Below are 27,773 nucleotides of genomic sequence, written 5' to 3'. Positions count from 1 at the left end.
AAACACTGTTAGCTAATACAAACACCGCTACCACAGGAAAACACTGTATGGTATTATCAGCCGAATGTCCAGTCCATGTTCTCTACAAATATTTGTTAGTCTATAATTAAAGGAACGCTGCAAACACTATCAGTACACTTTCAGGTCAGGAGCAATAATCATCAATACGTTCGCTCTGTCAGCACCATCAGTAACACCATGTGTCAGCGACCAGAACACTCCAATGTGGTCACAGGCACACTTCACGACACCCTGTAGACAGCTAACCAGACGACAAGAAGCCAGCTAAACCGGTCAGGAACTTTTCTTACCAAAGATAGTGATTTTCTGCAGTGAAAATGCTTCATGAATCCAGGCAGACTGGGCCAGACATGCCACTGGAACTGCACTGATCATTTTGCTGCCAGTGATTACATCACCTTCAGAGACCCCCACCCCCACCCCCAAAACCCCTTGAAAGCATAGAAACGTCCAAGTTCTTGCACAAGCCAGCATGCAGCTAGCTCGACTGGGCAAAAAGGACATCTGCAGAACATGTTTCCTTGCTCTGCTGTGTATCTCTCAATTAACAGACTCTGGGAAATGCTCGATTCAAAACTTCAAAAGCAAATAGAACTAAGCTGAAAACCAACAATTCAGTCTATGTACATTCTGTTCCAATCAACTGCCTGCAACATCTCTGATGACTATTTCAGTTGTCAATATATTTAGCATTTCATATTCTTTTGCCCTTCAATGCTGCTATCACTAATCATCTTTAATGATTGACTGATTTAAATACTCGGGTTTCATCAGAAGGAATGCATGATTCATATATCAATTTATTTCAATGCTGACAAAAATTATGAAGATCTGTAAAATTGTTTTTTGTGTGTGCATATATATATATATATATATATATATATATATATATATATGTGTGTGTGTGTGTGTGTGTGTGTGTGTGTGTGTAGGTGTGTGTGTGGGGGGGGGGGGTATGAGCATTGGCAGGCCTGCACAAATGATGCAGGTACACTGGGAAAAGGTCTATCCACTATCCTGCAGGCACTACAGGAATTTGAACTCAAGACCTTCCAGATAAAAATCCATCAAAATTAACTATCAGTTATTGCACCAATCTAGCCAATATAAATCACTATCACATTCTAAAGCTGTGATTGTAATGCTTTGTTTCTCTTGTTGCTATTTCCTTCTGCAACAAAGACACATTTTTTAAAGTTACATACAGTAGAAAATTCACTTTCTACTAAACATCCTACAATCACATAGATGATCAGTGCTGAACATCACTTATTCAGCATGTGGCAAGAGTAAAAACTTAACAGTAACAAACTGGGTTGATATGGGCTGTAATATCAGGTCAGTTATTGCGGTCTTTATCCCTCCACCCTACTTCTGCATTCATCCACCTCCTCTTTTCAAACATGAAATCTCCCTGTCACCTTCAAACATCAACTGGACTCTGTCACCTTCAGTCATGAACAGTGAGGATCCAGTTACCTTCAATCATCGACAGTCTTGATCCCGTTACTTTCAATATAGTCAACGGTCTGATTCCCACACTGTTTGATAGCAGACTGAAAAGCAAGCAGGTGGCACACCACTGTTCACCTTCCCCTTGGGAAGCAAAGCAGGCTGTTACACTACAAGCATCTCTTGCCTGTCCACTGCACAGCGGTTTGGAGACACACACACACACACACAAACACACACACACAGAGCTAGTGATTAATGTCTGCACTTCAAACAAATCCAAACCTGTGTTTACTTTGCACCTCACTGGGTAAGCCACATGTAAAACATGCACCCTGCCAAAACCACATCAAACCACTTGCCATTTTACATGCAAACAATGCAATGTCAGTTGCGTTTTTTTTTGTTTTCATTTTGTTTTGGTTTTTGTTAATCAATTGTATAATCATGTTGTATAAAATGACAGCAAAATAGTTTAATAAAGTGGTCCATTACCTGTGTTATTTTCATGTCGTAAACGTTTTTAAAATCACCATTTGTTTGTCAAAGAAAAAACACGTAAAAAATAAAGATTTTCACATGCCTCATGAAAGCAAAAATATATAAAATTAAAAATTAAGAAAAGTGTATACATCTCAGACAGCTAAAAAAAAAGAAAAAACACAAAAAACTGTAAGGTCTAACTTCATTAAATTATTCCTATAATTCAAAGAGCATTATTTGTTTATGAGCGCAAGGTATTTCACTGGTTTTAAATCAGTCATTCACTAAGCAGCAACTGAAAGTAAAGGTTCTTTCAACAGTGTGATTAAACACTTGAGCTCAGCTACACTTTACTGAAATGATAATGGATGACAAAAACCTAGCATCCAATGGTGGCAACTTAAAGGATGCCAACACACTAACATGATGCTTATATGACATTATCACAATATGCCTGATTTTTTTTATTCTTTTTTTTTTTTTTTTTTTTTTTTTTGCATGTTTATTTTGTTTTTGGTCAGAGACCTATGTGTGGTCCCCCGTCAAAAATGATGAAGGTAAACACAGGACATGCACAGGGTTTCTCTCAGCCTGTCTCGCTTCACATGGCTCTCCCCTTCAGACATGGAATGGTCAGGGTAGGCACCTTCTTGTTGGGCCACAGCCACCTCCCTGAACAGAACCTACAGGCAGGGTACGACCAAACCAAGAATCTGGTCTGACTAAACTGCTATTGCTGTCTCGTTCAACCCTTCCTGTACCCTGTGTGGAGTTATCACACACTGAATTAATCATCAACACTTGCAAACCACACAGAGAATTCATGACTGGTCTGTAAACCAAGTCTTGGTCTTAGCAGTGACTTTTATCCCTCTCAGAACAAAAGGAAGAGCACACATGGGGGTGGTTACCAAACAAGTGCAGCTCCTGACAGAAACAAGTAGTGTGCCTGTGAGACAGGGCGAAGAGAGGTGCAGGACCTATCCCGTCTTGTCCAGGGTGTACGGCTTGTTCATGGAGGATGTGCGGTACAGGCCGTCAGACGGTCCCCCGCTCAGCTCATTCTCACTGCCGCTGGAGCGGAAATCGTAACTGCCACTTCCTCCTCGACTGCGCCACTGAGCGTTGGGGACTGGAGACGTTCGGTAGTCAATGTTGTACTGCATAAGGAATGCATATTGATCATTATATCTACAGACTGATGTGTGGTAGTCAGTGTTGTACTGTACAAGGAATGCACTGTGTGTGCATGCATGCGTGAGTGTGCATGCGTGTGTGTGTGTGTGTGTGTGTGTGTGTGTGTGTGTGTGTGAGTGCAATATTCTTTCACCACCATAGGCAACTTTAGTTGACTAGAAAGTGCACCGCCACAGGCAAATTTAGTCAACAATGTGGGGTTATATTAAGAAGACCATTTTTCACATTGTCACAAAGCTTGGCAGCTGCAACCAGTTCCAGCCAATTGAACAATGGTTAGCCTTTGCCCCCTCACTGAGTTTGAAGTGAACAAGTCAACTGTATTGTTTTGACATGAACCAAAGCCTGTGACTGAGGGCATCATACCTGAAATATTTGGTGCAGAGCGTTTTTACACAGAAACGTGGCAGTGAAAGATTTAAGATTAATATTTTTCAGACAGCTGATAATAGGAATGCAGCATAGTGATAAAATTTTTTCCTGTTATCTTCCGTTTAGGATGTATGATTTTAATGAGATTACATTCTGATTTTTTTCCAATTTTTGTCTGGAAATGTCCACAGCAAAGTGTGTCAGCAGTGAAGGCATTAAACTAAATGTTTTGGTTACTTAAATCCAAAGCTAAAAATCAATAGAATTTTGCTCCAAGTATATCAGTGTTATAATGGAGGCAGACATACTTTCACTCTCAGTGATGTGCCAACTGTGTATGTGTTGTCACAAGCTCTTCTCTTTTCCCCTCCTTTGCTTAAAATTCACTTTTGATGCTTGCACAAAAACAAATACAGACAAAAGACATGTCACCAGATTATTTCATACAGCAGAAACTATGTAAATCTTCAGTCCACATCCAAGGGTAAATAATGTTGGCATCAGGACATAGTCAAACATGCAAGGCAGAATCCAGCACAGGTATATTTCTTTTGGATAACTTAGTACAAGTAATTCAGTATCAGTATCAGTATCAGTAGCTCAAGGAGGCGTCACTGCGTTCGGACAAATCCATATACGCTACACCACATCTGCCAAGCAGATGCCTGACCAGCAGCGTAACCCAACGCGCTTAGTCAGGCCTTGAGAAAAAAAAAAAAAAAAAAAAAAAAAAAATATACATAAGCGTACATACATAAATAAATAAATAATAATTATGATGAAAAAAAAAGAAAAAAGAAAAAAAGATAGTAGTAATGAAAATAATGAAGAAATAATAATAATAATAAATAAATAATCAAAGAAATAAGACAACAATGATGACAAATAAGCAAATAAATATAAAACATGAAGACACACATTCACACATACACCCACACATGCATAACAGATATACCCCAAAAACGCAGTTTCATAGATATGAAAGCACAGTCAAATACATATAAACGTACATGAGCTCCAACACACACACACACACACACACACACACCACAAATTTCCCTGCACCTCAGAAAAATTTAGAAAAAAAGGAAATTCAGAAAAAAAGGAAACTCATGAGCCATGCTAAAAAAAAAAAATTGAGCTCTACTCTGTTAGGTGTAGGACCCACAGATTTTGTAGGTGTGTGTGCATGTGTGGGCACAAGTAGGTGCACTAATCATGGCCCCTTTTTTCATTCAATTATTTGTCTTCTAATATGTTTCACTTACTATACTTTAGTGTATTTATTCACTTCACTGTATTCTAGTGTATTGACTTTTAGTGTATTTTATCTATTTTATTCCATTATGTAAATGTTTTACCTGAACCAAAGATAGGCTCTAAAGAAGCTGATCAGCACTCTAGGTTATGTAATTCTGGCAGATGTGGTGGAGAGTATATGGATCTGTCTCATGCTCTGACACCGCCTTGAAACAGAAACTGAAACCCTCCAGGTCTCACCATGGCGGTGCTCCTCTTACCTTGGTGGCACAGATGAAGCAGGTGGTCACCACTTTGGCGATGATGTTCATCAGGTTCTTGGTCTCCTGAATGGCACTGTCCACCTGCCACACATCACATGCCACTGTCTCTCAGCAACTCAAACATGCTTTCATTTATATTTCAGAGGTCTGAAGTGGGTGTCTTGAACAAAACAACAGAAGTACCTAGGATGTGAGGTGGAAGGAAAGAGGGAGAAAACCAAGCAGACAGAGAAAGAGACATATCACATTGTTACTTATAATTTAGCTGACCCCACAGTTTCATATCAGGACCGCCCATCTAAATAAAAAATTCAAATGTGTTGAACATAAAACTCCATCAAACCTGAAAAAAAACAAAAAACAAAAACCTGCAAAACAACACAAAAAATATAAATGAAGAGACCATAAAAGCAAGTAATGTGACAGAATGGACAGCTTGTGGTCATGGCAGTCTTTACAATATTGCATCTTGATCACCAAAATGAAACGACACAGACAGTACACCACAGACTGCACAAGAGAAAAGTGTCAAGGCTTGCTGGAGTGGAAGAAAATGAAAAGAAAGGGGAATAGACCAGGAAGACAGAAAAAGCAGACAACAGTAAAGGAAGAAAAAAGGCAGAAAGAAAGCAATGCAAAAGAGGAAATTTATAGCACAGAATTTCCAGATGGCAGTGTATCAATACTGAAAGACCCCTGGCATCCGATGGGGGGGTCAGAGAAAGAGAGACAGACAGTCAGTCAGAACAGGGGATCAGACAGGAACAGAGACAAGGGACACCAGAAGTCCACGACAGACCTTATTGAAGGTAGCACTTTTGCCAAAGGTGGGGGTCTTGAGCGTGACATGTAGCTGGTGGCAGCAGGCAGGTATCCTGTCCACGTAAGCCAGCAGTTCGTCTTTTGATGAGCAGGACGGCACCTGAGACACCATCACCACACAACAATGGTCCTGCCTTCATATGTCACTTACTGACACCATTCTACATGATACCTGAACATGACACAATTGACACCATTCTACATGATACCTGAACATGACACAACTGACACCATTCTACATGATACCTGAACATGACACAACTGACACCATTCTACATGATACCTGAACATGACACAACTGACACCATTCTACATGATATCTGAATGATGCCTGAACATGACAACTGACACCATTCTACATGATATCTGAATGATGCCTGAACATGACACAACTGACACCATTCTACATGATACCTGAACATGACACAAATGACACCATTCTACATGATACCTGAACATGACACAAATGACACCATTCTACAGGATGCCTTAACATGACACAACTGACACCATTCTACATGATGCCTGAACATGAAATAATGACCAACGTGTAGGATACAATCCAAGGACAGGAGGCCATATCAATGGAATGAAATCTGAAGTGAATGTTGATACCTGCAGTGAAGACAGCAGTCAATCTTAACCAGCTTGGTGGGACCTGATGGTGGGAGGGTGACAGGTATGGGAAGGGGGGAAAGGGGGTGGAGGGGGTGGGTGGCCTAAATATATCATGAGATTCAGAAGTAATACTTTCTAAAAGAAATAATTTGTTTTATCAAAATATATCCTGAGGATCAAAAATGTCTTGTCACTTGATGATTAAAATTTTTTTTTTTCATACTAACACAAGTTACTGAGCCGATGGGGATGGAAGGCACCATTTCTGGAGCAGTGGAGCTGCCTTCCGTCTTGTCTTTTCATCAGTGTTGCCCTTTCTCTTCACTCTCCTTATTCCCACTTTCTGCAGTTTTGTTTTGAAGAAGCCTTTCTATGAAATAAAAGAAACTAAGCATGAGTAACTAAATCATCAGTACGCAAGATCCCCACCAGCAGTGCTGTGACCTTCACCTTGAATGCCAACATGTTGGAAGAAGCTTGTTAATTTTTTCCTAATTGGAGAATGAAAGTCAGATTTCTCACTTTCACAATTCGATTCCAATGACCCAATTCATCAGTGAGGAAGCATTTTACTGTTTCTTTTCTTCACTGAATATTTTTGCAAACATCACTGCGAAAAAAACTCCAAAACGTGGCAGCATACACAGAGCACACACACACACACACACACACACACTCACCCTGGAAGCGAAGTCCTTGACAGTTTTGTACAGCTTGTTGCCCTCCTCAGCAAAGAACTCGGCCTGCAGGAAGAGGTCATGGGTGGTGTGCAGCCGCCCCTCACCCCGCGTGAACAGGTACATGGAGAAGGCCATGGCCGCCATGTTCTTCGCCCGACGCACCACCGCGTTGTCAGGCTCCGCCCACTTGTCCGCCTCCGCCTCCATCTCTGAGGTGATCAGCTTCATCTCCAGACCCAGCTTTGCTATTTTGGCCTGCTCCTGTCGTCAGCAAGTTCACATGGTCAACAAACAACTCAATCACCACGTTCACATGGTCAACAAACCACCATAATGTCCCTCATCATTCTTACGCTGATAACACACAACTTCAGAAGAGTGATACCCCTGAGGAGTTGTCCTCGCACTTGCAAGAAACATCCAACTGCTTCTTGGACATTCAAAACCGGATGACTCTAAATAAATTATAATTGAACTCAGACAAAACTGAAGCAATGATCATCAGAACTAAACAAAAATTCTCTTCCATCACAACTAACACAATCAAACTTGGCAGTACATCCATCCCTCTTTCCAGCTCAGTCAGGAACCTTGGCGTTGTCCTTGACAACACACTGTCCATGCAAAAATTTATCAGTCAGACATGTCAATCCTGCTACTGTCAAATGCAGTGCATCAGTTCCATTTGGAAATATCTGTCCACCAACGCAACATCTAGACTTGTCGGTTCTCTCATTCTCTCTTGCCTTGACTAATATAACTCTCTATTGTCTGGTTTCATGCTTCATCCATTCAGTCCCTTCAGTGCACACAAAACTCTGCTGCCCGACTCGTCCTCAGAAAGAAAACATCTGAGCACTTCACTCCTCTTTTGCAACATCTCCACTGGCTCCCAGTCTCACACTGAATAAAGTATAAGATCAGCACTCTATGTGAACTTCCTCTTTCACTTCGTCAGGTCTCCGCACTTAGCTCTTTCAAATCTGGCCTTAAAACCCACCTCTTCCCAAGATAGCCTCCCTCCCCTGCCTCTTCCTGGTCTTCAGTTTCTCCAGTTTTAGAGTTACGCATGCGTGTGAATGGCTGGTGTGAAAGTGTACAAATATTTGTCTCTGCACAAGATTCAGTGCTATACCAATACTGTTATTATTATTATTATAACTCGATCACTAAGTTCACTTGGTAAATAAACTATTCAATCACCAAGTTTACTTGGCTAACAAACTGTTTAATTACCAAGTTTGCACAGTCAACAAACTATTTAATCACCAGGTTCACACTGTCAACAACTATTCAATCACCTTGTTCACTTGGTAAACAAAATGTTTAATTACCAAGTCCACATAATCATCAACAAACTATTCAGTCACCAACTTCACATGGTCAACAAATTACTCAATCACCAAGTTCATATTGTCAACAAACTATTCAATAACCAAGTTCACAAGGTAAAAAAACATTGGATCAGGATGTTTCTTTGCTAAATTGTGAAAAAAGCATAAAGAAAAAATTGCTTCTTGGTTCTGTCGAATACAAAAAGATCCAACTATTTTTCACAGAATGTTTGAGCCTAATGTCCCTAAGAATCATTTAACAAGAGCAAACGTAACTACACTCCACACTTAGTTCTAAAAGTGTCTGATAACTCAGTTCCTTTTTCCACATTATAGGATTTTCACTTTCACTCCTTTGAGCCAGCTGAAAAGACTATGAATTGGAGCCGACAGCCAGCCAGAATAATTGCAACAGTTTCTACAAGAGACTAAAGAAACTTGTTTGTTTACATGCATGTACACATTTGCGTGCAAACAAGTGCGTGTGTCTGCATGTGTGTATGTGCATGTGTGTGTCCACATAATCAATGTGCATGTTCATGCATGTGCATATGGATAACTGTATGTAACATTTTCTTTACAAGCTAAACATTTTATAAATATTGCACAACTGGTACCCTTACCTCAGCATCCAGTTTGACAGGTTTCAATCCTCTGGACTGTGTGCCGTGTTTCTGAAATACATCATTATGGTATCATGATATCCATTCTTTCCTTCAGTCTTCATTTGTTCCCCGACCCTCACCCTTTTTCCCAAGTTTGACTGGAAAATCAAACTGAGCGTCTAGTCATTCAGATGAGATGATAAATCGAGGCCCCATGTGCAGCACACACTTGGCGCATTGAAAGGGATCCCATGACAACCAGAGTGTTTCCTACGGCCAAATTCTGCAGAAGAAATCCACACTGATAGGTACACAAATTCATGCACTCAAGGCCTGACTACTGACTAGACTAACTACATTTGGTCATGCTGCTGGTCAGGCATCTGCCTAGCAGATGTGTAACATATATATATATATGGATTTGTCCGAACACAGCTTCACCTCCTTGAGAAACTTAAACTGAAACTTGCCCCCTCATCTATCTGCTCCTTTGTGAACCACACAGTGCTGTATTTTTCATAGTCTGGAGTATCTGAATAACACAGTGACACTTGTGAGATATTTCAGACTACAAATTCAATACAATCTTTCACAACGTTCAAGCTTTTGATCTATCGTATGGTGTTTCCTACCCATGAACAAAACAGATTTGCCATAAATCAGGAGAGCAAATAAATCCATACAGTTCATTGCAGACAGCCCAATGACATTTCAAACTGAAGAGATACAATCCCAAAATGTGTTGTTAATTCTTTTCTCTACCCCTAACTCCATTCCTCATGTGTCATAAAGTTCATCACTTGTCAAAACATCGTCACTGATACCAAAGATGGAGACAAAACAGGAGTTCATGCATCATGCTTATTTCAATGTTGCAATGGTCTACTTGCAAAAGTGGCAAGAAAAAAAAAGAAAGAAAAAAAAAGGATAAATGATTATAAACAAATAAATAGATAAATAAATAAATGAAAATAATTGAAACCTCATATAAAAGAATCAATGATCCAATCAATGATCCAAGTACTGCTTGAAGCAGATGTGTGAAGATTTTCTGCAAGGAGTGAAGACACTACCTCAGACATAAAAGAATACTCCAGCAAACCAGTCATGCAAAATTCAAGGTTAAAAGAATGCACACTATTCTCAGATGTATAGTTTTTATTTCTCTCTCTCACACACGGAGATCAAGCGACAGAGAGGGGGAAAGAGAGAGAGAGAGGGAGAGAGAAAAAGAGAGAGATAATTATTTCAGAGAGCAATGCACAGATCACTGTATATCATCAATGGATATCTAACCATAAATCAAATGTATATATGCATGTTATAGTTGACACGAGTTCATTTGTTATCTGACACAGAAGTCATTTCTGTAAACAACATTAATGTGTGATAGTTGATGACAAAACAACAGCAATACAACAATACTACCACAGATCACTTGTAAACAAATGTGTAACGAAAATGATTTTCACTGCAAGTAGTAAGGGTTTTTTGGGTGTTTTTTTTTCTTTCTTTCTTTTTTTTCTTTTTTTTTTTTTTTTTTTTGCAAGTAGTAAGTTTACAAGGTAACTTTCTAAGGTTTGTGTCCAGTGAACAGTATCTGACTTAATGCAAATAACACGGGCTGATCATTCTTCCTTCTTCAGTTCTCAGTCTGCAGTCTATGCTGGTGCTAAAAAGGAAAAATGGGGAAAAAAGGGGGAAAGGGGGAATCCACATAAACAATCTTTCAGCTGTGCTAGCTGATATCTTTTTCATTTGTGAAAGAACTGGAACAAAATAAACAATGGACTGGCAGTGATCACATTCACAGAGTACTAATAAAAGCTCTCTGTCACAAGCCTACACCACAATACAAAGCCTATTAACAAATATATCAATGGGTAAACGACAGACATTCATATCGAACCACTGACTGTTCACAACCACATCTAGTTAATAAACATCATATGGGGCAATAAACGTCAGAATATGAGATGGGAAAAAAAAGCAATTTCTGTCTAATCTGTCTTTATGACAAAAACCAAAAAAAACACATACACACAGAAAAAAAACAACTGACTCAGCAAATGAAAGGGTGTACAATGACAAAACTATGACTTGGTTCACAAATCTGTTGAAAAGAATAAAAATCAATAAGTACTCAGTCATAAATGATGTGAAAAAGGAGACAGAAAGAATTATGAGAATAAAAATAAGTTTTAAAATAAGAGTTTCAAGCACACAAGAAAGAACGGTCGAAAGAAAAAAGAATGCTCAGAAATGGATGTCTTTAGTCTGTAATAGACCCAAAGATGGGCAGAAATTAGCGGATACATGAAACAGTAGAATAATAAATGACAGAAAAGAACTTGAGCAAATTTCACATTCGTCTTCATATAACAGCTCAAACAGGACAGCATAAATGCAAAATGTGATAACAAACCACTTTTAAACCTCAGGCCTAACAATGATTTTTTCCAAAAAAAACCCAAAACAATGCAGTCTCTTTCAACAACTCCTGGTCAAAATACAAAAACTGGGAGGTGAACAAAATGATAACATCAAAATGCTATCTGTAATGAATTGAATGTTAGAGAAAAAAAAAAACACACCCTCTTTTCAAATCAACCATGTATACCTCTTTGCTGTCACTGAAAATAAAACAAAACTGAAATAAATATGAAAAAAATCTCTAAAAATCAACAACAAAAAAATGTAAATCAGCATCTGTACACAGGCATAAACTAATCTTATCTGTCAACAATTTGAAATTGGGCAGGTCAAAGATTTCACTAACTGACAATTGATGTTTTCATACACTGTGTCCAATTAAACAAAATGCTTATGCAGAAAGAAAAAGTGCAAGCACTTTTTGTCCTGATTCTGTGTTGAAATGAGCAGCCATTCTGTCTTGTACACAGTTTTTACTTTAAGTACTGCAACGTCTTAATAAAGCATTTTACTGGAATCAAAGTGTCCCATACCTAACCTAAACTCCTATTACCTCAGCCCAACACATTGTTTTCATCCTACTCTATCTAAACAACAACAAAAATCAGGTCCTTAACTTTTATCTTAGTGTTAACATCCTGAAACTAGTTAGAAGCAACACACACCCTCAGTGCCAGTTAAAAGATTATGTGAAAACAGACTGGACATTTAACACCAAAAAACAGATAAACAATAAGTGAAATTGAAGTATGTGTGATTAAATATGAAACCGAGTCCAAATATGTAAGACACATTTTGAAACAAGACAAGAAAATGAGAACAGAATGGAACTCAGACAATCCAAAGAACTGATGTGAGGGGAGAGGTGTGATGGAAGCCATGACACAAACTGTCCAAGTCACAACAGAACAGATCCTCTGTCTCTAGAACAACAGCAACAAAGAGCAGCCAGCCAAGTGCTCTTGGATGAAGGAGGAAAGAAAATCTGACAATACCACAAACACTGCCTTTACTTACTGGTGGAGTTTGCATCTGTCATCATTACCAACAGACAAACATGCAATACATGTTAACATGGGATGAGAGTTACAACCACTACATGAAACTGAAGGACTCATAATGATCTCAATCTGATATGATTTTGACGAAGAAACAGAAGATGAACAAGCACATAATAATTCTGTATTCAAGTGTCTGAGTGTGTACGCAAGCATGCATGAGTGTGATGTGAAAGACAGAGACAGAAATGGAAGAGGAAATGGGGGGAGAGAGGGAGTGCAGGTAGGCAAGAAACAGCAAAGAGGTAACAGAAAAGAAAGAGAGACTAACTAATACTTTCATTGTGCAGTAACAGTGAAAAATCTATTTTATTTCTGAAGAGCTCATCATGTTTGTCAACCACCTCCACAGTTCTCCACCATAAGCAAAATGAAGATCCACATATGGGTAAAGATGTCTTCCATATTAAGAACAGCTTTATGCCTTTCTGTTTTTTTATTTTTAACCAAGTTCCACAAAAACGCCCATTAGCAGCTTGCTGTGTCACACGCGTAATCCCCTGGTACCGCTAACTAAACGTGCTTATTATGGGCGCAGCCATTGTTGTTTGTGTAAATGAGACTCTCACAAGATTCACAGCCTCATTTTCAGCACTTCCTGTCATGCATTTTGCACTTTTCAGAGTCTGATTTGCTTGAATTTTGACAAAGTTGTGAATTGTTAAAATTGCAAGACAAGTTTGATGAGTGCCAAGAGCTTTAGCGTAATCTGAATGACGATTCTGAAGATGATTTTGAACCGTTTTAATAATTTTTGTCTGAGAATCTTGTAAAAATTGATCGTACTGAATGACCTAGATATCGACTGACCGAGTTTTGCCAACAATGAGAGACAATATTGTGTCTGTTTCCTATACCAGCATATTATCTATAATATTCATGCCTCTATGTGTATGTATAAGAGCATTTGAGTGCATGCGTGCATGTGTCATGTGTGTGTGTGTGTGTGTGCACGTGTGCATACGAGTTAATGGGAATATGCGTATCTGAGCTTTGTGCACATATGTGTGTGTATGTGCATGAAAAAATATATAGGACATGTCAGCAATCTCAAAACATGTGATCAAGCAGTTAAAAACAACAACAAAAAAGTAATAAATATTTCCTAAAGATCTGATTTTGCATGGCAAAGTTAAAATTAAGTACACTAAAGCAAGAAACTGTACTTGTATGAAATTTCAGAACACTCACCCCAGGACGTGGCAAGGAAAGATAGACGACCTTCTCTCCACGACCTTGACATACATCATTGACCTCTTTGACCAGAATGGACAGATCGTTGATCTGAGACTCCCAAGCATCAGCAAACACCTCCAGGTTTTCACGGGCAATTTTGCTGCTTGGGTACTGAGCCAGTGTCTGGGCAGCAAACAGTATCTGCAACCACAACAAACCCGCCAGGGAGCAGATAAAGAAAAAAAAGGATTAACACACACCAAAAAAAAACCATTTCTGGTAGGCTGGTATAATTTTACAAAAAGAAAGAAAAATAAAAACAGGCAGGGCAGAAATGTGGACTCATTTAAACAAAAAGAAAAAAAAAAGTCTAGAAAATGTATCCTTAAACAGTGTTAAAACTTATATAAGCGTGAAATATTTCTTTTTCAGTTTCACGGTGGTGTCAGTGCGCGTGGACTGATCCACGTTAACTACACATCTGCCTAAAAACTTTAAAAAAAAACAACAACAAAAAACAAAAAAACAAAAAAAATTGCAGAGGACTGGCTTATGCACAAACTAAATGTGCTGGTCAGGCTCTGACAGCCTACACAGGTTTTTAAAAAATTTTTTAAAAAAGGATTGATATAATGAAATGAAATAAGTAAACACATTAAAACATAATAAAGCCAAAGATGCCTACAAGGCAAATGACTATAAGAAAAAAAAAAAAAGCATACACAACACATTAATTCCAAGATGGATTAAATCCTATGAAATAAAAGAACAAAAGCTGCCGCAGTGTGTCCACTGACCATAGGTCCCAGGCCGTGGATGAAGGACTCATTGTGGTCAGCAGTGATGACCAGGGGCTCTGAGCTGGCCATGTGACGGAACAGCTTGCACACCTGCACACACACACACCAAACACCTGGGAGTTCACTGATCCGCTGCTGTGTAAGGCCAGGTCAGTAATATTAATGAAAAGGATGGAGAATCTTTTACATGTCAGGTGACACAATACAAATAACTTACAGCAGTCATCAAACGCACAAATTAATAACAACTGCAACAACCACAGCTATGTATTGCATTAGCGGGTTGCACGCATGCATACAAGCACGCGCGCGCGCACACACACACACACACACACATGTACACACTGACACGAGTACAATCATACATATAAACATGCACACTGACACAAATACACTTACAAATGAACACATTTTCAAACCTAATTACACACATACGCTCACACACAGGCCCATGACATGAATCTTGTGACAACCTCATGTTTCACAATCACCTGTTTCATCATCCTCTCATTCTGACAGAACCATGGCTTAATTAAATCCTACCCTCGAAAATGGAGTATGGCTGCCTACATGGCAGGGTAAAATGTCATACACGTAAAAGCCCACACATGCACAAACAAGTGAACGTGGGAGTTGCAGCCCACAAATGAAGAAGAAGAAGAAGAAATCCACAGGCACACTCTACAACGCTTCGTGTTCTAACCACAACAATGATCCATGTCAATCACTTTTAGTTAACTTTCCTAAGCAGAAGATATCAATAATATTGACTGCATTGCAAAGCAGTGTTGAACTAAATATGCAAAAGTATTCAAAACACTGTTTTTCAGACATTACAAATGCATATCTAATAATGCTGGTATGCTTACCTATTAATTGTTTTAAATACAATTATTTCTCTCAATCACAGTGTCAAATTTGATAAAGAAAAATTACAAAACACTTCGCCAATCCAACAATTACTGATCCTGATCAACCCTTAAAGAGCTGGATATAATAAAACCTGCATACAGAAATCATGCTTAAAACGAAGGAACTGTTTGCCTCCATTACCTGTGCTCTGATTTGGGGCATTTGTATGCTCATTAGTTAGAAGAGATAGGTAAACCTATACATTTCTGGAAAGAAGAGTGAATGAAGAATAAGATAAAAGTAAGAAAAAGACTGTACCTTGTATACAGTTGGAGATTCTTGTATACAGTTGGAGATATTCCACAGGATATAACCAATAAATTTTGCACACTTATTTTCTAAAACGTCAACCGCAAGATTTATAGGCATTTTTACATCTGTCACAGTCAAAATCTCAAAACTGACATTAAATTGTACAAAAGAATGTTCTGGTTGCAGAATCATGATATGAATATAACTGTGACAATAAAATTATAAGCACTGTATTCTTTGTTTGAGACATTCCTACACACGCTACACACACGTACATCTACAATATTTGAAGCAATCACAGGCAAAAAGCAGCACGAATGCTTGGAATCAAAACAATTCTCAGTCTTCTAGCTTCATTTGATCAAGAGTCAGCAACGGATCCATTGCTAACCCACTTTGCCACCCCTCCCCACCCCCATCAGCCACCCTCCACTTTTTGTGGCTGGAGACACAAAACTGAATGCACAACAAGCAAGCCAGCATGCCGAAGTGTCAAAATATCAAAATAACAAAGCCGCTCTCGCCAGAATCATGTCAGCAAATGAATCATCACTAGTGACATGGTCACTCATTTTCTGAGCTTTGTCAACTTCAGTGTCACTCATTGTTTACAAAAAACATGGAGATCTGGACTTGTAAACTCAGTCAAAGTTTGTGTAAACACAAGCAGAAATACAGCAACACCAAAACGAGGCAGTTTTACGAAGGCTTCAGAGTACAGCCGAAAAGTTTCAGACCTTATGTCAACAGAGCCACGATCATGGCCCATCATGCTTCACAGGGGAAGCCACGATCGTGACCCATCGTGCTCTTCAGGGTTGATGGCTCTGCAGCCAAACAGAAAATGAAATGCATGATGATCTGTCACCTAATATTTTCCCACACATGCGCACACACACACAAACACACACACTCCACACAAAAAACAAAACACACACACATACACCACAACACAAAACAACACACACACACAAGCACACCCATACACAGAAATAGGCAAGGCGTGTGTCTGACCTCTTCCAGCTGTTCCTGGTGTTCGGCAAACTGCACAGTGAGCTGTTCTGCACGCTGCACCTCCCCCTCCAGCCCCGCCACCCTCAGCCCTGTCAGCAACTCGTGGTCCTCGTTACGCCGGAACAACTCTGACGCCTGCTCCATGGCTGACTCCAACAGCTGACACAGTGACAAACATTTCCCTTCATAACAAAGCACCCAGGACTGAACCAATACTGCTGACAGACAGACCAGATTTTGTCACTTTGATCAGAGAAGCATTTCCAAATCAAAACTCACAAAAAAGCAAATGATGTGTACATATGCATTCAGGGAGCAAGGTCAGAGAATAAATAAGATGCTGATCTGCCAATGTAGTGTTCATGAGGGTCTGGGTTCGAATCCTGCACTTGCCTAAGTCTGACTGGAAAATCAAACTGAGCGCCTAGTCATTTGGATGAGATGATAAACTGAGGTCCAGTGTGCTGCATACACTTGATGCACTGAAAAAGAACCCATGGCAACAAAAGTGTTGTCCTCTGGCAAAAGAAATCCACTCCGATAGGTACACAAATGTATATGCATTCACTCATATGTGTTGGGGTATGCTGCTGTCAGGCATTTGCCCGGCAGATGTGGTGTAGCTTATATGGAATAGTCCAAACGCAGTGACGCCTTCTTGAGAAACCGAAACAATGCATGCATGATGAAACATGTTAGTCCACATGTTCCATCCACCACCCTCCCCCATGAACAGGCAAAGAACATGTTTTTACAACAACAAATAAAAGAAAAATAAATGATTTAAAATACAACTCATTAAATACAATTCCCAAATGAGTAACTGAATGTGCAGTTTTTGTTCTCTATCTTTGTTTTGTTTAATTTTTGCTTTAAATTGTTTATGCAACATCTCCACTGGCTCCCTGTCTCACACCGAATAAAGTACAAGATCAGCACTCTATGCTACAAATGTATTCACAAATCAGCCCCTTCCTATCTCTGTGGCTGCCTTCACCTCTACACTCCATCTCGCTCACTACGATCAGCTTCGGATCCACTCCACTTACATATACCCAGATTCAAACTCTCGACTGTTGGCCACTGTTCTTTCTCTGTCTCTGGACCTTGCAATTGGAATGAACTTCCTCTTTCGCTTCGTCAAGTCTCCACACTCAGCTCTTTCAAGTCTGGCCTTAAAACCCACCTCTTCCCAAAGTAGCCTCCCTTCCCTGCCTCTTCCTTGTCTTTTTGTTTTTTTTCAGTTTTGGAGTTATGCTTGCGTGGGAATGACTGGTGCGAAAGCGCTTTGATTTGTTTATGCACAAGATTTAGCGCTATATAAGTACCATTATTATTATTATTATTTATTATTATTATTTTATTTTGCTTTTTTGTGGAAGAAGACAGTCTACATGTGGAAGCGGTGGGAGGTAGGGGATAGAGCAGAATGACATTAGGCATGAAGATTAACCATGAAATCAATGCACACAATGAATTACACCAAAGATTAGTAGTACATGAAAACAGCATAAAAAAAATAGTGTACCTGTTTTCTCAATGATTTACATATTTCCATAGTCTTCAGAATGGCTGTTTCCATATCCTGGGTTGGTGCAGCAGCTTCCTTTGCATTCTGGCACGAAAACAACAGAACAAATATGTCTCTTAGCTGTACTGGAAACAACAGTAGCAGCAACAACAGTCTTCACAGAAGCGACAGTTGCAGCAACAAAAATGGCAGTTGTAACAGTATACAAACAACAATATTTACAGAAAGTGGGTCATAGAAAAGAGGAAATTCTGGAGCATATTTTCCAGAAAATGGGAACTTTTCTGTTATGTCAAACGTCCCGGCATTGTAAGGGGAGATTGACCTCGACTTTCAAAACAATGTTTGCTCTCATGATGACCAATCAAGGTTTTTCCAGTATCTAGTGTATCAAGTTTCCTGTCAGACTTCTGATCAGCAATTTCAATTCATCCATAGCATGAATGTCACACTCACATGTTCACCCACACACAAACATGCACATCCAAACACAAACACACAAAAAATGGAGAAAAACAATGACAAAGGGTGCTCAGGTTCTATGTCCTCAAAAAGGCGGTACAATCTTTGCTACCAGGGCAAACAAATACTGTATCCTCTGGTGTTATCTACATTTTGTTTGTCTCTCTTATTCACCAGACTTTGATTCTCTTCCGGATCAGATTATTTCATATGACCCTTCTCACTTTCAATTCGTTCATTTACTCATTTATAGTCTGTTCATCTAATTCTTCATTACAGATGGCTGACAGAAACTGGCAGCCAGAGAAAATGACTATAGACTCTACATATCAATTTCTTTCTTCAGAGATGAGATTATGGATTTCTGTTTCCATCTGAAATCCATACATTGCTCCACAACTACATGTAAAAATGATAAGAAGTGTGCCACTTTCCAAATGTTCCCTCAGTCTGATTCCAGACAACAGTCTGAAGAATCTCATGCCTGTTTCTTTCCTCATGTCTGGATCTCAGAAATAAAAATCTTCTGATTTCTTTCAATGATCTCTTTTTATAGTCACAAAGTAACACAAAACACGCAACGCTTGGAAAGGAATGTTTCCCATCTTGTCAGTGTGCAGCCTTCTCACCAGGGAATGTCCCAGCATGAGCAGAGTCTGCATCTCGTCCCGCAGTTTCTCTGTCAGCTGTAGCACCTTCTCCCTGTTGTCATGGGAGGTGTAAGGGGAGTCGGTGAAGTCGTCCACTGTCTCCTTGGCCAGCTCAAAGCAGCTAAGCAGCTTTTCTTCTGTCGATGGGCTGATCATCGTCACTCGCACCATGTCTATCAAGTCCTGGACATTCCACCATTCAAACTCGGTCAACTCAAATGCTGAACACTGAACTTTATCATCCATATGCAATAGAAAAATAGCTGACAAAACACTGTCTTCAACGCAGTACAGATCACAAAGCTCTCAACAACACAAAACCCCTGTTGGAGGCATGGGGAGGGTGTCCAGGAAATCAACTGACAGGATCTACTGAGTGGTGGTCAGGATGCTAGTCTTTTATATATGATAATAAGCCAAGGCCTCATACGCTGCAAGTACTTAACACACAGTAACAAAAGAGTTGCCCCTGTCAAAATCCTGCAGAAAAATCCTTTTGATTGTAAAACAAATACAACTGTTCACAGGGTAAAAAGATGGCACTGCACTGTGACACAAGCTGTCCCCAGGAAGAGCTTCCTGAATTTCAAACAGAGAAATCTGTTAGGACAAAAAGTAATACAACAGAATACAATACAAAACAGTCTACTTGGTTAATTTGACATGTCAGCCATTCATTACTTATAAAAAAAGAAAAGAAAACCTAAGAAAACCTTTGTGCATTCAGAATCAAAGAAAGAAAATCACTGCATTCAGACTCAAATCAGCTAATGAGCGCATCACAGAATACAGGCTTAAAAAATCTCCTATTTTGACAGAGTTCTGAGAAACAACTATAATAATTCTCAACACTTATCTGTACCCAGCAATGTCAATGTCACAGAACTCGTCTGTCCTGTTTTCTGGTTAGCACCTCACCTCCAGTTCCTTGAAGGCCCGACTGGCTGTGGGGTGCATGGCAGCCAGGCCAATACCAGAATCACCGTTCAGGGTTGGTGATGTGTTTCCGTTGCTCATGATGGCTCCCCCGTCAGTCACCACGTGCTGGATCAGGTCCAGTGCATTACGGATCAGGAGGAACACCGCATCACGGTTCATTCGGGCAGTGCGGCACTCCGGGTGTCGTAAACATGTCTGGACACACATAAAAGTCATTGCTCAGGCAACAGAAATATTCCCACACCAAAGTGAACTACTTGGCAATATCTGCTGCTAAAATGTTCTTCAATAACTTTCAATGCTACTTTAACAGATCTTGAAAAGACTATAACTTGTATATTTCCCTTTTCTGTAACCTTCCATCCCACATCAAATGTGTACACAAACCACCTTGATGGGCTAAACTTAAATGCACAAAGGGCTCTAGAAAAGCCTCATATTTGAAACAACTTTCTCCAAAGGTTTTGGTGTCAAACCTTAAATGAAACCAAACCCATCTTAGATGAATGCCAAGTGTCTCTAACATTAATTTTTGTAATGCATACATGAATAGGGCAGGTAATTTAGTATGTCTGTGACACACAACACATATTTTAGACTGATAAACCATGCACGAGTGAATAATTTAAAAGGTTGTTAAATCATCACAGAAAATCTATTTCTGTTTAAGCATGAGAAAAAAATCACATCATGTAAAGCTCATCATCAGAAAAATCTGACAACAAGGAGAAACCTACAAACAGTGTATAGAAACTGACCTTGCACGAGGTGAGCAGCATCATAGTGGACTTCTCTAGAATGGCTCGGGCTGAACCCATCTGGGCCTTCTGTTTCTCACTTTTCAGGTCCTGCAGATAACAATACAATCACATGAAGGTCTTCAACTATTGATATTCACACTGTCGTCTTTCTTCCACTGGTCAAACCAACACAAGACAAAAAGCTAATGCCTGTAATGAATCTTTTCTTTTGAAAATCTGCATGTTGGAAGCTCAAAGTTGTATAAACGGCTAGCTCAAAGATGATTATGGGGAAGGTGGTTGAGTTTGGGGTTAACTTAGGCAAAGTGGGATCCTAAGAATATATCTTGTATAAAATTATAAAAAGCAAATTAATCATCGATGGCTAAAGTTTTTGGTTGGTTGAGCTATAAGCAACATAGATATCAACTCTCTCCGGACGACGGAATGCGTGAGCATTCCTACATAAAATGTATTCGGTTTCGGATGACGGAATGGAACAGCATTTTCCAAAAATAAAAATTCATCACGCACTGTACACGTGATTTTGTGATTAGCAAGCACAGTGTGCTATTCTGGGTCACTCCACAACTGAACGGTATGATTGGCCAGCCTGTCATGTCTGGCCCGTCTTGCACACACGCTGACAAAGTCACTGACTGGTCGTCTGCTCGCATGCCAGCCTGTTAGCAAAGCGGGTTCTTCTCAAAATGTTGTGAAGCAAACAAGGCAGCGACGGCAACGTTTTAGTGTCGCCGAAGTACTTGAAATGCTACAAACTGTAGGGTCGGACATTGAAGAGGTGGATGATGATGAAGAAGAAAGCGAATCAAGTGCAGAAAGCAAGCATGGGTATGGTGATTCAGGGTGAAAAATTAGCATCATTTATTACATAATGGCAAAACTGTAAAAAATAAGATGAGAATTTTTTTTTTAATATGTAATAGCCAAACAAGTAATAAACCAGTTCTGAAAGTTTCATTTTTTTACTCTGTATTTTGTATTTTTTGTAATTTTTTTCAAAACCCTTACAAATGGGCTGTCTGTGGGGAAAAGCAAGGGAGAAAACTTGTCATCCCAAGTGAGTTAAGCTTTAGCGAAATATCAGCAAGCTGCTATCTGTCCATCTGTGGCATTAGTCAATCATATTTGATTGTCATGAAAATATTGAATTATAAATCAAAAGACTACATTCTCACACCCAGAACATCTATATAAGCTATAAGGAACACAGACATAGAGCTTTATAGCTCAAATATCAGCATGCTGCCCTCTTTCCCTCTATGGCATTAATCGATCATATCTGACCGTCATGAAAAGATCAAATTACAAATGAAAAGATTACATCCTCATGCCCAGAACATTCATATAACAAAAAATGGAAAGATTTCTGCAAAATGAAAAACAGTTGACACTTTGCTAATTTCACGCATCAAAACTTTGGATCTGCATTAAAACAAGATGGTGCAATCATTGTGCCCATGGGTAACATGAAACAACATATTTCTAACACCCCCACACCCCCCCCCCTCCCTTCCCAAGCGATGACAAGCTGTTGACATGGCAGAGCACCCTGACAATCACACAGCAGCTGCCCTCACATTCTGCCGGTCCCCGGAGAGATGTGCCAGCTCCACCATGTGTTTGCCAAACTGACTGAAGGTGGCCACAAAGTCCTGGAATGATGACACCCCCTCCACCTGGGCCAGACACTGCAGCACCTGTGGACATCAGTAATAACGATAATGATAATATTAATGATGATGATGATGATGATGATAGAGTGATGATGATGATGATGATGATGATAATGATAATAATAACAATAATAATAATAATATTAATAACAATAATATTAATAATAATAAATATGCATTTATACAGTGCTATATCTTACGTGGAAACAACCAAAAGCATTTTCACATCCAGCTTTTAGGCACATGCATTCAACTGAAGCAAAGGGATGAAAGACAACACATAAACACATGTAGACAGAAGACTAGAGACACTGTGAATGGAAAAAAGAAGTTTATGGAGGAGAAAGTTTGGAAAGAGGTAGATTATACGGACAGACTTAAATGAGCTGAGTGCACTGACCATGCACTCTGCAGTATTCCATGTGCTAAACTAGATTTCCGGAAAGGACTCGTATCACTGAGAATAGGGATCAGTCACAGCTATCTGCCATGCTGTTTCCAACCTTGTGGGCCAAAAGTAGTAAGCTTTGTTCTTATTATCAAAGAATGGGACAAATGACCAATGTACACAAATATTACACAAGTGTCTTTCACAGACACAGACACACATACACACACAGCCGATTCAAGTTGATCGTAAAAGCTAATCTTGTTTACCCATTTGAGTCTTATCCAAAAACAAGAGGAAAACAATAAAGAAATTTTACAACACTACAGTAACTATATCACCACCACCGCCACAACCCACACGCATACACATAAAATACTACACATACATCATCAAAGTGGCGGGAAAAAAAAAAAAAATCTCAGACTTCCTCACCCTGTCCTTGCTGGAGATGAGCTGTTTGACAACAATGCGGTCAGCCAGCAACAGAACTTTAGTGATGGCAGACAGTAACTGCCGTGCAGCCCGCACCAAGGCTGTCTTGTCTGCAGCACTGCGGCTGGCGGTGGCTGTGGAGGCCTCAGCAGCCTGACTGCTTACGGCTGTTTGCAACTGGATGCTTTCCCCTGTTTCACAGTGCAAAAAAAAAATTTAAAAAAAAAAATCAAAAAAAATCACTGGATTGATTTCTGGTAGTTTTGCTCTTATTGTTATATGCCGATGAGATCGACACAGAAAATACTGCAAAAATGTTCAAATTTAATTATATGTCAGATCTTTTTCTGCTTACTTCAAAATCATAATAATGACAAAATATCAAACACAATATACACAAATGAATCTGTAGTTACATTTATGTGCAAACATCTGTATATATCATTACATTATTATTATACAACAGTGACGGGACGCAATAACCAAGTAGTTAAAGCAATGGAGGGCCATGGGTTTGATTCTCTGTAATGGAGCCTGGTGGGTAAACGGTGGAGATTTTTCCGATCTCCCAGGTCAATATATGTGCAGACCGGCTTGTGCCTGAACCCCCTTCGTGTGTATATGCAAGCAGAAGTTCAAAATATGTACGTTAAAGATCCTGTAATCCATGTCAGCGTTCGGTGGGTTATGGAAACATGAACATACCCAGCATGCACACCCCTGAAAACGGGAGTATGGCTGCCTACATGGTGGGGTAAAAATGGTCATACACGTAAAAGCCCACTCGCATACATACAAGTGAACGTGAGAGTTGCAGCCCACATACGAAGAAGTACCACAGTACAATTACATTGAAAACATCACACCACACTTTAGTGTACAAAAATATATGCACAATTTTTATAAAACAAACTGCATCATTGAACGATGTTCATAAAACCAACAATGGATAATAGAGTATAAGAAATATGCCTGGATTAGATTGAAGGTGTGACCATGATAAAAAAAACCCTGATCAAAACAGTGTAAAATACATCAACATGTGATTAACACACATACACAAACACATACACACACATAGTGACATACACACACACAGATAACCACACACACAAACCACATGCACACACATACAACCACACACTCACACACACACTCATACTCACAAGCACACACATACTTAACTTCAAACATATTCTATCAATTTCCCTATACAAAAAATCAAGTCCTTCACAAAACATCTAAAAAAACTGCTAAAAAACACCATAAAGAAAAACAAAACAAAAAACAATATAAAAAACAACAAAATGCAATTTCCTGTGCTTTAGATATGTGTGTACCTGCACTTTTAGCCTCTCGACAGGCTCCTGAACAAAACTAAAATATGAAAGATCAAAAACAAACAGAGGAAAACAAAAACATAAAACTTTCCTGTGCTATATAACAGTAATAATTAAGTGTACCTGCACTCCTGGCCTCTCGACAGGCTTCATCCATCTCCTGCTTCAGTTCTGGGTGGTCCTCCACAATGGAGTCACCCACTGCCACAAACCTCCCCACTGCCATGTTCACTGCCTGACCCACCCGTTCCAAGGCCTGCTGGGTCCTCTCTGACACACGGGGCTTCTCTCGGTGGTTCACCAAGGTTGTTATCTTTTGTGGGCAAAAATCATATTAAATCTTTTACAAACAGAAGACATCATGCATGTTCATTTAAAAAATGAAAATGCCGATTTTATTGGATTTTATTTGATTTCAAACAATAAACCTGCTTGTAAAAAGTTATCAATTATGCATGATGATGATAATGATGATGATGATAATGGGGTGTGTGTGTGTGTGTGTGTGTGTGTGTGTGTGTGTGTATGTGTGTGTGTGTGGATGATGATGATGATGATGATGATGTGCATGCGTGTGTGTGTGTCGTGTGTGTTTGTGTAAGCAAAATCCTTAATACTTCATTGTATGTTTGCAAAAAAGACTACATTGTAGATCTTGAATAAAGACATGTAGTTATGTATTACAGAACCAAGTAACTTGCAACTTGTCTGCTCTCGCTCCATCCCAGTTCCCTACCTTTGTTCCTAAACTCCCCCGATTTCTTGTATATTATTATCTTTCCTCTTGACTTTAGTCTCATGATTATCTCAGTACTGACTGTTGGCACCTGTACACACATACACTTATTCCGTTTTCATTCTAAGACCTTTTCATAATCTATTTTGGATAAGTGGACCAGGAGATAGATGCCATTTGCTTTAGTGCCAATCTAGAATCTACCCCTTTACTAGGTTGCTCCAGTCTCTTGGTATGCAATAATCTATTCCAAGGGAAAACAAAAAGTTATGTTGGCATGCTTTAGTTCTATTAGTATTACATGTCCAACATCACTATTGTCATGATTATACCGTTTCAAAAGCTAAGTAACCTAGTATGCAAATTGATAAATAAGCCAATGTTTTGTGATTCTTGAACACTGTGTTCTTGAACATTGAGGTGATTGCCGGGATAGGAATTTGTTAGCGGCCAGAGGAGGAGGCGGTAACGTAAGAGGGGGGAGGGATCGGAAGGGCGAAGAGTGGATGAGATGGTTTCATGGTGATCAAATACATATTATGAAACTTCTGACATCATGAAATAATCAGCTGAAAGCATTGTCCCGCACGGCAGCATTAAAGAAAATTTAGATCAAAACAAAGTCTATATATATACAGAACACTACAACGATAACAAGGTTCGGGAGTATCAAGCAATGAAGAAAGATGATCATCATCTTGATCACGATGATGATGGTGCAACAGAAACACTTTCGTCAAAATCAAACTGCATGTTACAGATCCCAAACACTTCAGTGCATATAAGAATCGACCTTTTCCTACCTGTGTCACCAAAGGAACGAGAGTTTGTTCTACAGACTTTGTCCGAATTTCTAAGGACAGTCTGGATTCGTTCTTTGGTTGCAGACCTGCCATTTTGTTGTGGCTGGCGCCTCGTTCTGCTTCGCCGGAAACAAGCCGCTTGCTGTCACCGTTTTTACTCACTGTCTGCAAATGTTTCGGTCATGATCTATCTAAATCATGTTATGTTTCTCATCTTACATTTATAAGTGTGTTTATGAAACTTCATCACAGCGTTTACAACCCATATAGTTAGAAATTTAGCTTAATTATATTCCCAGAACACAAAAGAACCGACAGTCGAATGTGTCGTCTGCAAGCAAGACTGGAATTGAAAATAAACCTGGTTCTACCTCAAGAACAGGAATGGATGTGAATTATTATTATTATTATTATTATTATTATTATTATTATTATTATTATTGTTGTTGTTGTTGTTGTTGTTGTTAATTGCTGCCGTTATTGTTGTGCTCCTGCTGTTGCTGTTGTGAAAAAAGGCTGGGATAATCAATACACTCAGTCGATCCACAGATAGTTCTGTCCAGGCCACAGTGTCTCATCATGATGATCCTGGTGACAGGAGTAAACAGGCACAAGGATCGATGTTCATTAACAGATTTCCCCTGATCACTTCCGGTTACTGAAGGAGGCTGAGACTGCACATGTATAATAATACATATCTCGATAGTTCATGTGGTAATTTGCATCTCTGAACCCACAAGTTTCTCTTTTACAGGTGCTATCAGTGGTGGAGTAAGATGTGATAATTGAGCCAGTTATTATGCAGAGCGGTCAACAAGTTTATGTACTTGAGAGGCCGCACACCAAGGGAGACATTCGATGAGATGAAAGAGACATATGGTGAGGATGCCTCGTCGTATGACCTAATCTTGCAATGACATTGTCAGTTCAAGTGTCGTCGGACATCGTTTGAAACGGCTTCCATTCCCCGGCGACCACATTCCGCAGTTGATGAACTAGTGATGAAGACACTAGGCATCCGGCAAGTGGACTGAGGCCGGCATTTTAGAGGATCGCCGCATAACCGTTCGCCAACTCAGTAGCCAAGATGTCAAGATCAGTGTGGGATCTGTGAACAAAATAATCCATGTCCATTTCCACATGCGGAAGTTGTCTGCACGGTGGATTCCCTACTGAGCTGGTTGCTCACACCTTTCCAGAAGCACTGAGGAATGAGTCACGTGCTCCAAGGCTCTTTTGGCCATGTGTCAAGAACACCAGGAGGACTTCTTCAGTTGACAATCTAAAGTCACACAGGACC

The 27,773-nt window shown here is 39.6% G+C and overlaps 1 protein-coding gene across 2 annotated transcripts; it reads right to left on the bottom strand.

Annotated features, from left to right (window-relative positions):
- Positions 1-977: 977 nt before the first annotated feature.
- LOC143291411 (alpha-catulin-like) lies at positions 978-26,756 on the bottom strand. 2 transcript variants are annotated; one of them, XM_076601253.1, is made up of 17 exons: positions 26,474-26,756; positions 25,058-25,247; positions 23,595-23,785; positions 22,676-22,795; positions 21,093-21,182; positions 20,314-20,529; positions 19,375-19,578; positions 18,281-18,367; positions 16,753-16,911; positions 14,572-14,664; positions 13,790-13,975; positions 12,558-12,572; positions 9,126-9,176; positions 7,169-7,429; positions 5,848-5,970; positions 5,046-5,129; positions 978-3,116 (listed from the first exon to the last, which is right to left on the bottom strand). In XM_076601253.1, the coding sequence occupies exons 1-17, from the start codon at positions 26,564-26,566 to the stop codon at positions 2,937-2,939; spliced, it is 2,343 nt and encodes a 780-aa protein (XP_076457368.1). In that variant the 5' UTR covers positions 26,567-26,756; the 3' UTR covers positions 978-2,936. The 2 variants fall into 2 exon arrangements, with proteins under 2 accessions (XP_076457368.1, XP_076457374.1); XM_076601259.1 differs by lacking the exon at positions 12,558-12,572.
- Positions 26,757-27,773: the final 1,017 nt, after the last annotated feature.

Source organism: Babylonia areolata, chromosome 1 (assembly GCF_041734735.1).
Source record: "Babylonia areolata isolate BAREFJ2019XMU chromosome 1, ASM4173473v1, whole genome shotgun sequence".
Lineage (NCBI taxonomy): Eukaryota > Metazoa > Mollusca > Gastropoda > Neogastropoda > Buccinidae > Babylonia > Babylonia areolata.
The sequence above is the reverse complement of the archived record's forward strand: the minus strand, read 5'-3'. Positions and strand labels throughout refer to the sequence as shown.